This window comes from Silurus aristotelis (genome assembly GCF_946808225.1).
Source record: "Silurus aristotelis genome assembly, chromosome: 2".
NCBI classification, from domain to species: Eukaryota; Metazoa; Chordata; class Actinopteri; order Siluriformes; family Siluridae; genus Silurus; species Silurus aristotelis.
This window is the reverse complement of record NC_139575.1, coordinates 17,403,057-17,418,887: the sequence shown is the minus strand read 5'-3', so window position 1 is coordinate 17,418,887 and position 15,831 is coordinate 17,403,057. Positions and strand designations below refer to the sequence as shown.

Genomic DNA, 15,831 nt, shown 5'->3' with positions numbered 1-15,831 from the left:
AACACAGTGAGCGATTCATCCCCCCTCCCCTCTCTTTTTCTCTCTCCCCTTCTCTCTGCAAATATGAGATTGATGGAATAAGGTCAGTGTACAGTAGAGTGATTTATCAATGCTGATTCTCCACATTACTGAAACAGACACATGCACATGAAGGTGATTCCTGTCATTAGTGATTCTGATACATTAGTGATTCCTATATTCCTGGTGTGTGTGTGTGTGTGTATGTAGCCTTCCTGTCAGCTCAAACATGTCTGTACATTCTCCTATTCTCCCCTGAACCCTGTCTTATTAGCAAGGTGTTTTCATCTCTGGAAACACAATCCTGTGTAAACACTAGTGACAAAAATCTTCAAAACCAGAATGTAATCAACACAGTCAAAATTCAGTGAAATCTGATTTCCCCCCCCCCCCCCCCCTTTTGGACATTTTAGGTGTACTGTAACAGTATCTAACAGGTTTTTTTATTTATACTTGTATCACAGATTTTCACAGACTATTTGGATGTTACCTCTTTCTCTCCCTCCCTCAGTGATAAGCAGTGCTGGTTTTGAAGAGTGCCATCATTGCTATATATAGAGCTCTACCAGGCAGAACAGCACTGGCTGTGAAGTGCATTTTTGCTCCATTCTGAGCCAGTTCTCTGGCTTTATAAATGCTCCAGCTGATATCTGAGAACATCCTTCCACATCCTTTCCTCTTGAGGCAAAAAAAAAGAAGGAAATGAGGTGCTGGTCAAAGAAGTCCAGAATTCCTGTAGTACTGAACACTACAATAAACCTCCTGAACATTTAAACTTATTAAAGCATCACCATTGCTGCTCCTATAATGTCATTCTTTTTTTTCTCTTGTCCTGCTTCTCAGAGTTGAGGAAGATAGAAAAGCAAGAAGGAGGCCAGAAAAAGAATCATTAATTATGCAGCATTGAATAGCAGCCTTCCTAACTTCAGCCCGGGTAAAACCTTGTTGTGTCAAAGTGTCAGACTCACTCTCCATAGGGACATACCAACCGCTCCTGCTTTCTAACACAGAACCACTAAGCAGTCTACTCAAATAAACCCCCTCAGCAAATACATTAACAAGCCAAAGCTTAATGGAAATTATACCTGCTATCTATCTTAATGAGAGAAACCAAGCTGTGGTCTGCAGAAATGCTTATACAGAGAGATCACATTTTCCTAAAAGTAAAAGAGACAATGCAGTTGTCTGTTTTATGTAAGAAAAATGTCAAAATCTAAGAAAATATATAATTAGTAATATTTTGGCTGAGCACACATTAGTGTATTGACAATTGTGCTGACGCTGTAACTCAAAGACACTGAGACACACAAAAAGCATTGAAATTTGTTTGTATAAGCCTCTAGTGGTCATAAAAATGAATACAGATAATAATTTTTATGCATCTATTGTTTGTACATCTAGCTTTTCCAGTGTGAAAAGACTTGCTCCATTCTACTAGAGAAAACCTAGCAGCTGTCTTCCCTAATAAAAAATCTCTCTGGCATGTGCACAGGAGTGAGTCAAAATTAAATTAGGTTTAAGTGGTTCCTGGCATGAGGGAAAGAGCGTCATGGTGGTGATTGGTGTTTTAAAAGAAAGGCCTGCAGAAAACACAAAGAGCAGTGATAATGAAAGAATTCCAATAAAATACAAGTGTGCAGTTTTTGTAACTTTGTATTCTCAATTAAAGTTAATTATGTTTTTGCAAAGATAAATGACCTCTGCAGTACAATTACTACTTGATATTTCTGGCAGCCATGTATCAGTTCATTGCAATGCTTGGTACAGGTCTTGTAAAATGTCTTGTTCAAAGCAGATAAGAACAGCAATAATTTTTATATGCTTAGTTTTGACAGGTGACCTAAACAATTAAATTAATATGACCAAGCCAATTCAGTTTAATTTGAATAACGCTTTCAAAAATGGACATTGCCACAAAGCAGCTATACAGAAATAAATAATGTCATGGTATAAATTGTAATTATGATATATTTTACATAATATTTTTTTTTATCTCTATAAGGTTTTTTTCTATTGAGCAAGCCAGCAGCAACTGTGGCAATCCCTGAGATACTGTATGTTGGCAAAACCTTGAGAAGAACCAGACACAAATGGTATATGTCCTTATCAGGGTATTATTAGATAGTGTGGTTACACAAATCCCTACAGCTGTGTTGCACAGTATAGTGTTGCCAAATGTAGTCAAATGTAATTGTGAAGCCAGGAGAATCATTCATGTAGCAGAACAGTTCATATTAATTACACTCCAGGAACTCCAACCATAAGTAGGGCATTAGAATGGATCAGGCAGGTAAGAGAGCAAAAGGATCAGGGTCACTGGTATCATGTGTATCAAAAGTAGCATGTGTAGCTTGATAAAACAAGAGAGCTGTTGGATTGAATGTTAATGATATATTTCAGCAATAAATATCTGCAAAACATATTGTTTATTGTACACAATTATACATGGTGTGTTTACTATGTCTATTATAGTTAACCAAGTAACAATGATTAATTTACATTTACATCATTACCTCCACTATTCTGGCAAAGCACTAGACTAAACACTGGAAAAACACTAAACTCTAGTTCCACTAGAGTTTGGAATGTGGGTGTGGAGATGTGAATATGTGGATATGTGGAGATTTAGTCTAAAGGGCATTAGTAAAGTCAAATACTGATGTAGGGTGAGGAGGCCTGGTGTGCAGTCAGTATTCTACAGGGTGGGTGAAATTTACCTAGGTTATTTTTAATGGCTATAGAACCTGGTGATTTGTGGTGCACTACCCCATTTTGGTGCACTACCCCATTTTGGTGCACTACCCCATTTTGCTTTCACTGTGCTTTTAATGATACTGTTCCAGAACATTGGCTGGGACAACACAAACCATGAATGGCCTCCAAGAAGCCCAGATCTCGCTTCATGTGATTTCTTCCTGTGGTGTTATGCAAAGAAGGAGAGGTACAGAGCATAGCCTCAGGTTAGATGTTAGCTTTAACTGGTGGTGATTTTTGGAAAGCAACAGTGTTTTGAAATTGCAATAGTCAGATAGTCGATTGTCCAGAAGTCTCTGTGTAATCTGAGAGCAGTCCAGGGAAATCAGATGATCTCGATATGGAGATGCATCTCCAGGGATATACAGCAGCTAAATTTTGCTGGGATTTAATTTCAGCTGATGATCTGCCATATATGATGATGTCTGATAGGCATGCTTTGTTTGAGGAGGAAAAGAGAACAGGTTTGGCACCAGCGGAATAACAGTGGTATAGAAAACGATGGAAGGATTTCATCTCAATGAAAGAAGTCGAATCGGTCCATTCTTTGTCTCATAAAGCTCAATAGGTCCCCTGTGGACAATTTTAACAGTACATTTTTGCATAAATACAGTACAAGATTCCAGAGGCGCCGAGCACAAAATACCGAGCACATTAATTGAACACGTATAAAGCAACAAGAAAAACTGGCATTAAGAAAGATACACAAATTTTTTTGTTTTACATATTTGTTTGCGAACAGCACTGAAACACATAATAAAATGATAATGTTACTAAAGGACAGGCATCATGTCCTTCCAAGTTGGGAACAGTAGATGGTAGCAGAATGTACTTTACGCTTCTGAACGTCCTGAACGTTCTCAGGTTTAGAATGTCAGATAAGCAAAATTATGAATCAGGAATCAAAATCGAATCAGATTGTTGTTTTGTTTTGTTTGTTTTCATGTGTACAATATACATGCATATGATTGTTAGATAAGCAATGGAATATGTAACACTTCCATGCAGATACATGCACACATACTGCATACAGTATATATATGATGCAGGAAACCCCTCCTTTATGTGTTAAATTCTACAGTAGATACTTTACTTCAGCACAGTATTACAACAGTGTGTATCCCTATCATAAAAGGCCAATTGGAACCTATTTAACAGTCCTCAGCTATTCAAACACTCCTAAAATATCAATTTTTTTTAAGAATAAACACTCTTCGGGCAGTTGTTTGTAAACACTTAACCACCTCACCCTTATGAGGCTCTTTCCCAAAATGATGTCCAAAGACTGCTATTACTTTTGCGGTTTTTCTTCACTGAAGTTAAGTTTTCTTGATCAAACATGTTTCTAACATGACAAGGCCCCTGGTAATAAAGCAAGCTCTATGAAGATATAGTTTGACAGACAGGATTGAAGAAATAGAGTGACCTGCACAGAGTCCTTTTAATCTTACTGAACACATTTGGGATTTGCCTTCAGGCCTCCTAACCCAACACTATTGCATGGCCATACTTACGTTCTTTTGGCTGAATGAACACAAATTCCTAGAACCATGTTCCAAACTCTAGTGGAAAGCCTTCCCAGGAGAATGGAGTGTGTTTATTAGTGCATGTGTAATCTGTAAGGAATATAATAATAAAAACACATGTTGGTGTGATCGTTAGGTGTCCACAAATTTTAGAGCTATAATGTGTATAGATCACAGGACTCTTGGTTTATTGTGATTAAAGGCTTCATTAAAAGCAATAATTTCCAAGAAATTCTAATCAACTTATACTAGTTTAACTAACAAGTAATTTGTAAGTAATTTAATTGTAATTTAAACTTATGTTCACAGATGTATGCATCCCATCATGGAACTGCAGCTCTATGTTTCTAAATGACAAAACTGTTTCACATGAATGGTAAGTTGTATTTTGTCTCAACCATTTTCTCACAATTGTCTTCTAACATTGTTATTCTTGCACAAGCTCTTGTTCATGTTTGTGGTTGTATGTGTTTTACATTTACAATTATAAAAATATTTATCCCCACTTGCCTCCACTCATATTACATGACATACAGTGCATTTTGCAGCCTGATACTTTAATTGGTCACATTGTTTTTTTTTATTTTTTATTTTTTTATTAATCTACACTCAATCCTCTATAATGACAAAGTGAAAACAGATTTCTAGAAATGTCTGTACATTTAAAAAAAAACAACAACCTGAAATATCACATGTACATACAGTAAGTATTCAGTCCATTTGTAAAAACACTTCAGCATTAGCTCAGGTGCCTTCAGATTTCTCTTGATCCTTGCTGAGGTGTTTCAACACCTTGACTGGAGTCTACATGTGATGTTAATTGATTGGACATGATTTGGAAAGGCACACAACCCTCTAAAGAGTAAAAAACAAGCCATGAGGTCATAGAAACTGCTTGAAGATATCAGAGACAGGATTGTTGCCAGGCACAGATCTGTAGGAAAGGCTACAAAAAAATTTTCACTGCACTAAAGATTCCCAAGAGCAAAGTGGACACCATAATTCTCAAATGGAAGAAGTACCCAATGGTCACTCTGACTGAGCTTTCGAGATGCTGTGTGGAGATGGGACAAAGTTCCCAAAGGATAACCATTACTGCAGCCTTTCCAAAATTATCTGGTTTATTGAACCTTTATTGAACTGTTTAAGCTCAGTTCTAAACGTCATGTCTGGGGGAAATCATTCACCGCTCATCACCTGTCTAAAACCATCCCAAATATGAAGCATGATGATGGTAGCATCATGCTATGGGCATGTTTTTCTGCAGCCGGGACTTGGCAGCTGGTCAGGATTGATGGAAACCTGAATGAAGCAAAGAACAGAGTTATCCTCAATAAAGACCTGTTCCACAGCACTCAGGACCTCAGTCTGGGATGAAAGTTCACCTTCCTACATAACAACAGCCTTAAGAACTCAACCAAGACAACACAGGAGTGGCTAAGGGACAACTCTATAAATGTCCAAGAGTGACCCTATTGGATATCTATGGACCTGATAGTGGCTGTCCACTGACAGTCTCCATCCAACCTAATCCAACTTAAGAGGATTTACCATATATATTATTTTTGTTAGTGTGTTATACTCAGCTATAATTTTACTCAGGCTTAGAAAAAACAGTGAAAACTAGCAAGCATTGTTTTCAGTATATGCTGTTATTCATATGTCTGACCAGAAGAGGGAGATCATATCCAATGTGAAAGTATTATTCATTATTCAGCCATTTTAATGTTGCACGTGAATTTATACAGAATTTTTTTAAGTCTCCATCTTTATCCAACATCCATCTTTAAAGTGATGGATGTTGATTGAAAACATAATGACATGCAGAATTATGTAAGAATGTACTGTTTCAATACAAAACCAAAAATTACTTTGATTAAAAGCACTGATAAATCAGTCGATTTATTACTAGAGCTTTAATTTAACAAGATAAGGGAGAGTTTAGAACAGCTGCCTGTAGTATTAGTACTGGTATGGGATAAGTAAGTGGCATATAATAATAGCTTCATGGTTCAATATCTGCATATTGAACCATCACCTTTAGCTGTTTGAAACAATTCAAAGAAAGTAAAAATATATGGGAAAACAAACACTTTTATTTAGCCATCCACACTTTCAAAGAGCAAATAAAAAACACATAACTGAGACAATTGTTTTGCAGTTTGTTGACTCGAAAAATGTCAGTGCACAACTCTTCTAACAGGCAATCATTAGTGAGCTGAAAAGACCACATAAGCAATTATAAGCTTAATTTGATAAGAAAAACCTCGGAGGTGGAGAAATATAGGAGTTGGCAAAGCAGAAACATAGAATGTGGGTTGAATACAGAAAGAAAAAGGATTTTGATGAAGAAAAGAAGCTAATCCTCAGCATGAAATGCAGTTAGCCAATATTGCAGTGCTGTTTTGCTTTCAGAAACCCTGGTGGTTACAGTATGTATAGTGAAAGAATAAGCCGATATGCTTTAAATCAAATCTGGTCACGGCTTCAAAGACTGTTGCAATTTTTGAGCTATTTCAGTTGGATAGTATAGGAATGCCATCCTTCAGAACGCAAAGCTTTTCTTTATTTTTGTTGAGTTAAGCACCTTACTTAAGCCACTACATACATTTCATTTGAGGTATTATGTTTGTATATGTGAGTCACTGTAAGTGGACCTGCTAAATATTCCCTCATAATAAATTTCTCTCTCTCTCTCTCTCTCTCTCTCTCTCTCTCTCTCTCTCTCTCTCTCTCTCTCTCTCTCTCTCTCTCTCGTCCTGCCTCTACCTCTCCATTTCACTCATACACACAAACATACGCTGCCTGGTTCCTGTGTCGAAGCATCTGTGTAGTGAATTTTCACTCATTGTCTGAGGCACAAGCGAGCTTTCACTTCTTTATTGAGAGATATACTAACTGATGATCAGTCCTCCTCCTCAATGTGTATGGTCATATTTGCTCCGGTAAGACAATATAAGTTTACTTACAAAGATATTGAGATTTATTTTTCTTTTAAATACTTCATAATTTTGTATTTGTGATACAAGTGGTGTAAATAATTTGTACATATATATATATATATATATATATATATATATATATATATATATATATATATATATATATATATATATATATATATATATATATATATATATATATATATATATATATGGTTAAGTGCATTGTCATGTTTGTGTGAATGTGTGAGAAAACATTTGACTATTTAATCAGATTTATTCTCTGTGGGGAGTCCCAGCACCTGTCTCCGCTGTTTGTAGTATTTCCTTTCTGAATAATTTATTTGCTCTTGCTGAAGGATCAATGCAAATCTCTCATCAGTGTTATACTGTGTATAATATGTATGTATATATATATATATATATATATATATCAGAATATAAATATTTATTAGTATATTGATTCTGGTTTTCTATAGGTATCTATTGAGAATTTAAAGTTTTGTATTTAGTTTGGAGTCTTTCAATTAGGTCTCTCTCTCTCTCTCTCTCTCTCTCTCTCTCTCTCTCTCTCTCTATATATATATATATATATATATATATATATATATATATATATATATATATATATATATATATTTATTTATTTTATATATATATATATATATATATATATATATATATATATATATATATATATATATATATATATATATATATATATATATATATAATACACCCACACACAACCACACACATACACACACACACACACATACACACACACACACACACACACACACACACACACACACACACATCTGGGTTTTTATTTGATTTGTATATGCACTTTTATTCTACAGCTTTTTGCTGTTTGTGCATTTGCAACATGTGGGGGATATTCTGGCCAGATAACGGTTAAAGTGGAATGCATGGATAAAACCCAAAGAAACATCAGCATCAGTTTTGGCTATCCATTCAGGTGAGTCAAATTTTTTCCCTTTATCCCCTCAAAGTCACAGAGCAGTCTGTCGAAGCATAAACCCATAAAATGTAGTGAACAGTGGTTAGAACACTTGAGCAGACCACTCTCAAGAAAGCAGAAGACTGGAGTCACTGGGGTCTCAAAAATATGTCCATAACATCAAATGCCTTAGAGGAAGTGTGTGAAGTTTTTGCCCTCCCACACTTGCATTATCTTGTGATATGAAGTGACAGTTGCATGGGCTGATGACTAAATTTAGTGAGAAAGAATAAATTGGGAGAAAACAACTACACAAAGTAAGATATTTCACTATTTTATATATATATATATATATATATATATATATATATATATATATATATATATATATATATATATATATATATATATATATATATATTCTGCATGTTAACTTACCGGTAATATTCATTAAGGTTAAGTCAATATAAACAATCAGAAATAGGCCTGACCTTCATTAGTAGACACTGATGCCATAAAGACAAGTCAAATTAAAATAATGGAAACCGGAGAAACTGCTAATCATACTTGACATGTGGTTTTCATTCATGTTCTGTTTTAAGTAATTTTTTGATGCATGATATCTAGGGTATTCTCACTCAATTATAATTTCCAGTCTAACAAGTGGTAAGGACAAGATGACTTGACATACCATCTTGTCTATATGGCATAAATGCATATTTAATAGTCTTTTATAGTATACATAAATGTGAATTATTAATGTGATGATCCACAAGGTCGCACAAGGATTAGTGTTTAGTTGCACAGTGTGATATGTGTTTGTAAAAACATATGGCAGACAAAACATTGGCATGCAAATGGAAAAATTAATATTTTATGAATATGTATTATATGAGTCTATTATGGCATGTTCTACAACATGCTGCAATTTCTTGTCTGCTGTTCCTCCAGACTGCAGCAGGTGCACTTCAATGTTCCACTCTGTGAGGGTAAGAGGTATGAGACACTGTTTCTCGAGGGAGACTACTCTGCTGCAGCACAATTCTTTGTTACTGTGTCTGTGTTAGCATTTCTCTACTCGCTCCTAGCTACAGTAGTCTACATTTTCTACCAGAACAAGTACAGAGAGAAGAACAGAGGTCCTCTAGTGGTGAGTGCTTTTCTTTATTTAGAATCAAATGATTGACAGGATCCATTACATAAAGATGTTTGTTTCATATATGTTAATATGCTATTTTTCATGTGAACTTTTGTGCATATTGTGACAAAAAATAATAAAGAATTTGTGCATTTCAATACTTGACTGGAAATTGCACATTTGACATGTCAAAATCATTATTTCCATCAGAATTCACATCAATAAATATATAAGAAATGAATTATGATAATGGAAACACTTGGCGCAGTGTAATTTGGGAAAATTTGCATTTCATATAGTTATATTAAATTCTCCACAGGATTTTCTGGTGACTGTGATATTCTCAAGTCTGTGGCTTGTGTGCTCGATAGCCTGGGCTAAAAGTCTCTCTGGAGTAAAGACAGCCACAGATGTGAGTCTGATACAGATGCTAATGTCTGCCTGTAGAGATGAGGAGAACTCGTGTGAGACACTAGAGGAGCCTACCTGGACCAGTCTTAACGTATCAGTGGTATGTGTTTTCTAGTTGTTCAATATGAATAAAAGCAGAGTTTATATCCTGAATTTACAGTTTAATATTGTGCAAGCCGTTTGCAAAACCCCTGCGTTCAGGATTAAAAAAAGTAGACATATATTCTGCCAGGGACAAAACAGGGGAGTCTATAGGGATGCCTAAAGAAAGGCTGTATGAATAATCATTGAGTGTAAACTAATTTTAGTAGATTATATAACAAATGGTACTGCTGATGCTGATACTGAGACTAAGCTCACTAGGTGTACTGAGCAAAATTGTCCAGTTGTTCAAATATTTTGGCTTATGCTGTTATGCAAATCTTTCAAATTACAAAGCAAAACTGAAAAAAGTAATAACAGTTAAATGCAATTATTGAAATAGGCTTGATTTCCATAGTAGGTTTAATATTTTTATACATTTTAAGAAAACTTTGAACAAATGAATACAAAGTGTGACAAAGCCAATTATAAATTACAACTATTATGACAAATTAGCTGCATTAATTCTTATCTCATATTTGTTTTTATAAATCTAAACCATCTCTTTTTTTGCCCCACAGGCTTTTGGCTTTATGAATTTCTCCCTGTGGGCTGGTAACATTTGGTTTGCCTACAAAGAAACAGGCTTACACAAGTCCGGTCAGCGCTACCCTTCCAGAACACCCTCTGAGAAACGCAGCGGTAGCTTTAGGCAGTACAGTCAAAGCAGTTTTGACCAATCCGGAACAGGCTTTGGACAGAGGCTCTACAGCCAGCCAAGTTTTGACCTATCAGGTGGAGGACTCAACCTATTGCAGACCAATCTGGGACAAACTAATGTTTACAGACAGATGGGAAGTCCAACCTCTAGGGGGCCCCTCATATTTGTCAATGAAAGTCAGTGAGGAAGGAGCACATTGAGTGGTTATACTGTATGAGGGAGATAGTCAGAAAAGAGAATAATATTCAATATAATAAGGAAAATAAGCGGAAATATAAAATATATTATATGTTGTGGAAAACGACATGAATGAATATAGAAATTGTATGGCAATTAGCATAAGAGACAGAAAGTCTAAGTGTTTTATATATATTAGTTTGTGGATTTTATATTTTTGGTTGTAATCATTTAGTTATTATTTAATGTTGTTTAAATATTATGGTGTACAATTTGTGTAATAATTGTATCCATTTGTATAAAAAATATTTTGTGTATAATTGTACATTAATAGGAACACCTAAACCACTACTCATGCATGCACTGATCCAATCAGCCAATCATATAACAATGGTTGCAGATACAGGCCAAAAGTGTCAGTGAATGTTCGCATCAAATATCAGAATGGGGGAAAGGCAGGTTTTCTTTACAAACATGATGAGCAGAAAAGCATTTTAGAATGCCTTGATGCAGATGTTCCTATTAAAGTGTTCAGTAAATGTGTAAGTAGGTAGTAAGTAAATGTGTAAATCCATCATTTATGTTTTCTTGCCACTGTGAATGTTGTATTTGGTACTTTTTACACTGTGCATATTTTAATGTATCTTGTATATGTGATAATTCCTTCTTGTTCTTTATTGATATTGTTACATTATAGGGCTTAAGGTGAGAAACGACAACCATTTTCTTAAGTAAAATGGGGGTGTCTGAAGATGTTAAATGACTGATCTGAGGGTTCTATTATTAATGTCTCAGTCTGTTCCCAGTGTTAAGTGCAGTGCCAAAAGTGTGTTAGAGTCTATGCAAGTGATGCAATCATGTTGTAACTCGCAAGGTTTCATGTTGATCTCTCTGATCTAACCTTGACAAAATAGGGAATAAAAACATTACAAATTCCATCTGTTAGCCTTGATTAAGAATTTTTGCAGCCATTGATCAAGAGATTTCATTACTTTGCTCCAGAATGTTCTTTATTTTGTTCCATTCCTTATTATTGCATTGGTGCCTTTTGTATATTCATTGTATCTCCACTTTGAAATAAATCTGTTTCTTCTCGGTTGTACAAAGGGATGGAAAAGATGCCTCGTTTTCCTCACGAAGCCTTGTTAATGAGAGGGTATTAGGGTGCAATTAAGATCTCTAGGTCTGTCAGAGTCCTGGCCTGTCCTCTTGGTTACAGACTGTTTAGCATTCTCTGACCCACTGCAGTGAAGCTAACTGCCTGCAGGTGCCCAACCCCTGAAATTGCAGCTTTAGGTGGCTAGAAGTCTATAGCTGATGCCATTTAGCTTATAACAGGAAATGAAAGGTTACAACTTAAGAACTGTCTTTAGCTGTTAGTAGGGTCTAATTACAGAACATGAATTCTGTGTGTGTGTGTATGTGTGTGTGTGTGTGTGTGTGTGTGTGTGTGTGTGTGTGAGGGGGGATAAGAAAAAAAAAATAAGAAAAAGGAAGCCTGTAAGCAATAATTGCAGTGTTCTTAAATAATGAAGTGTTGTTCCAAGCTAATGATGATATAATCAGCAGTCTATTGAAAGGCTTTAGCCACATGTCAGAAGAAAATCAACTGAACAAATGTGACTGCATCCTTTTCTGGACCAAGTCATGTGTCATTGCCAACCTGTCAAAATATGTACTTATTCAAATGAAAAATTCGTTGTGTTCTGATGGAGGAAAAATTTAATCTTTTATAATAAAATACAGTATAAAATATGTTAAACATTCTCTAAAAAAAAAAGAAGACAGTTTTATTATTTTGGCTGGCAGCTAATTCCAGCCAGGGAGAATCACAGTGGTGCAGCATGGAGGCCTTTCTATTCAGGTACCAAGAGTTCAGTGTAAAAGTTAATCCTAGACTCACCTGAGTGGATGATAAGACCCCATGTTGTTAGTGATTTACTGGTACAAGTGTATGTAATGGGGAAATAGGATGACTCTTCACTTTTCACCATTCCCCTCCTCATTCTGTTCATCCATCTGTCCCTCTTGGCCCTTTGACAAAGTTTTCCTCACAGAGTAAACATTTCGAAATAACGAAATAACGTTTCAGAAATGTTATCATAGCCCTTAGCATATCTATTGAAGAATACATTTCAAATAATATACCACACAGTTATTAGTAACTGTATATCATGTACATTACCTTTCAGTTGCCTGTAAAATATGAAAAACATGATAAAATTATGCAATCTTAAAATCTGTAAAGATAAATGTTCCCTGGGCAAAAAAATGCCTTGAAAAATATATTTTTATTTCATGCATAAATGGACAATACAAATTTGATTAGTGGTATTTGGTAGAAATTGACTAGCATTTGCATAATAATGGAATTCACAATGTTTTAAAGTGTTAGTGGCATTATAACAAATATCAGTGACTTGTTGAACACCATGTACCTAGCCCATGAAAATTAAAATCCTGAATGAATATAAATGATAGACTTTATGGCAGTTATACTGTAGAGAATAAAACATGAAATATTATGCATGCAATCATGTTTACAATTACACTGATATCACCTCTAGGTTTGAAGTAAAATATGCCTAGGGGTTACACAAACTACTAGACAAATGTAGAATAACATGAGTCAGTTAAAATAATTGATATTATAATATCTTATTATTATTTATCTCATATTACATGATTATTTATATTATTGAATGATCATTTAGGTATAGTATTTATGAGTAACATTACATAACCAATTTTTTAATTTCCAATAGTCCACTAGTTCATTTTTAAACTAATCCTTCTATCACAGTGTATATAAACTCATGTTAGCAAAAATGCAGGCAGGTAGTTGAAATAAAAAAAAAACATATCTCACTTTAAATTAGGTAATTTATTTTATAAGTGTATATGCTGTAGTCTTTTGGGAGTGTAAGCATCTGACATGACTGCTCTCTTCTGAACTTATCAGAGGGATCAAAGCATACTATTTCTGTCCAACTCCCAGCATGCTGCTCCTCATTCTCCAAGCAAACCTCTAAGTGACATTTTTACATTTTTCCACCAGTGCAAACTATGTCCAAATATATATATTTATGCGAATAAATATTCAGAGAGATTAATGAGCTAATTATTTTTTAGAGCCTGCAGCTTTATACTTTATACTATACAGATTGTTTCAGATAGGAAGATATTACAGTATTTCAAGTGGAGCAGAATATTACCCTGCAAATGTGTATAAATATTGAAAATGGACATTATTTTGACCAGTAAGATTTTTATTAAAAGATTTTATACATATTTCATAAAAGTATCGGTCTCGATATCGACAATACTTGGCATCTGATCGGAAAAAATGACTGGTTATAAGTTATAGCCCATCTTTAATGCCCTCTGTAGTCTGATTTACTTTTACAGTAACAGTGTTGAATGCCATGTTTATCCATTACATATCCCAATAATCTAATCTGTACTCTAATCATTGGTGCTGTTTGTAAAATTCAAGTATACATGATATCTACTTTACAAGGGTTCCTGGTGGTTTAGTGGTTAGGATGCGGCACTCTCACCGCTGCGGCCCGGGTTCGATCCTCGGTCAGGGAACTAACCCCAGCCGTTAGGGTTGCACAAGCCTTAGTGCCGGTCCCAAACCCGGATAAATGGGGAGGGTTGTGTTAGGAAGGGCATCCAGTGTAAAAACATGAGCCAAAGCAAACATTCGAATGGTCCGCTGTGGCGACCCCTAATGGGAGAAGCTGAAAGAAAGTTTTTTTTATGATATCTACTTTACAAAGAGAACTTAGTACACTTATTGCCAATACAGGGAGTGAGGTATGAACTTTCAATATGCTAATGAAAAAAAATGTAATTTATACACGTTTTTTTTATTTTGAACAGGATAGAGTTCATAAACATGCAAAATGTGATATTTAAAGATATAGCAATCATGCAATGAACATTTGAAAGATTAAAATGGCTACTGTTTTTTGGGGGGGTTTGTTTGCTCATACTGATCAGTAGGGGAGTTCTAAACTTATACAAAACTCCTATGCTTATGGCACATGACTCATTTTGTAATTAGATTTTTACAAACTGTTTTATTAACAATCAGGTTATTTAATCAAGATGTATTCAACCAGACTACAATGGTAGATTATGGTAATTAATATGTGAGCCAGTCATGATTGACTATCGGTGTCATGTAGGCAGGGAAAGTGGGAATTCTTTGAAGGAATGAACCCTGAGCAGATATGAGACCCAAGGGGTTAAGAGGGAATAAAAATTGTTGATTAGGAAAGAAAGTCCTGCAAGGCATTAACCTGTCAGTGGATCCACAGTTTCTACTGGTACCACAGCTAATTTATTGCTGTAGGCATGAGTAATTGAGTTCTCTGCATTAAAATTCTTTTTTGCAAATGTAAGATATGCATGCCAAGTTTTTTGTTCACATTTCTAGCATCATGGTGCTAGAACAAGAATGCAGTCTGTTCACATGCCACTGTTTCGTCCTGCTTCTAGTTAAGATTAAAATGCATATTTTACTGTCTTCTTCTTTTACAGGCTACTATCACAGGACAGAAAGTGGCTTACTTATTCTTTAAGACCTTGAGTTTTTTGGAGAAGCTTGGCAATATCAGATTACATTTCCATAATAACTTGAATTTTTTTTTTCATTTATAATTGTAGAAACTCTACAAACACAAAAGCCACTGTCTGTAACTGTAGTGTTGACATTTTAATGTGCACAGTAATAAGCTTTATTAAATGGGTTAAAATGTTTTGCCTACCTGCAAGACAATGACTTTTATTCACTGTTAAAAAATTTTTTTTTATTATTTATTTTTTTTATAAAAATAAAAATTTAGTTTTGTGCACACTTATGCTGAGTAGATGTACCTAGGCAGGCCTGTCATCTGTTTTTGCAGAATAAGCTACAGTTAATTACAAAATAACTAATTATGTTATATATACAGTATATATATATATATATATATATATATATATATATATATATATATATTTTTTTTTTTTTTTTTTTTTTTTTTATGGTTAAGTGCATTGTCATGTTTGTGTGACACACACACATACATACACATGCCATATGGTAT

The 15,831-nt window shown here is 34.8% G+C and overlaps 3 protein-coding genes across 3 annotated transcripts in view; 2 read left to right on the top strand and 1 right to left on the bottom strand.

Moving 5' to 3' along the window:
* The window catches only part of LOC310714898 (sodium- and chloride-dependent GABA transporter 2-like), a 107,083-nt gene that overhangs the window by 32,174 nt on the left and 59,078 nt on the right, over positions 1–15,831 (bottom strand). The window lies entirely within an intron of this gene.
* Positions 1–15,831, top strand: part of LOC310715102 (craniofacial development protein 2-like) — a 367,511-nt gene that overhangs the window by 302,238 nt on the left and 49,442 nt on the right. The window lies entirely within an intron of this gene.
* synprb (synaptoporin b) lies at positions 7,070–11,832 on the top strand. Its single transcript, XM_083521516.1, has 5 exons — positions 7,070–7,243; positions 8,104–8,222; positions 9,156–9,354; positions 9,662–9,853; positions 10,416–11,832. The coding sequence occupies exons 1-5, from the start codon at positions 7,220–7,222 to the stop codon at positions 10,737–10,739; spliced, it is 858 nt and encodes a 285-aa protein (XP_083377642.1). The 5' UTR covers positions 7,070–7,219; the 3' UTR covers positions 10,740–11,832.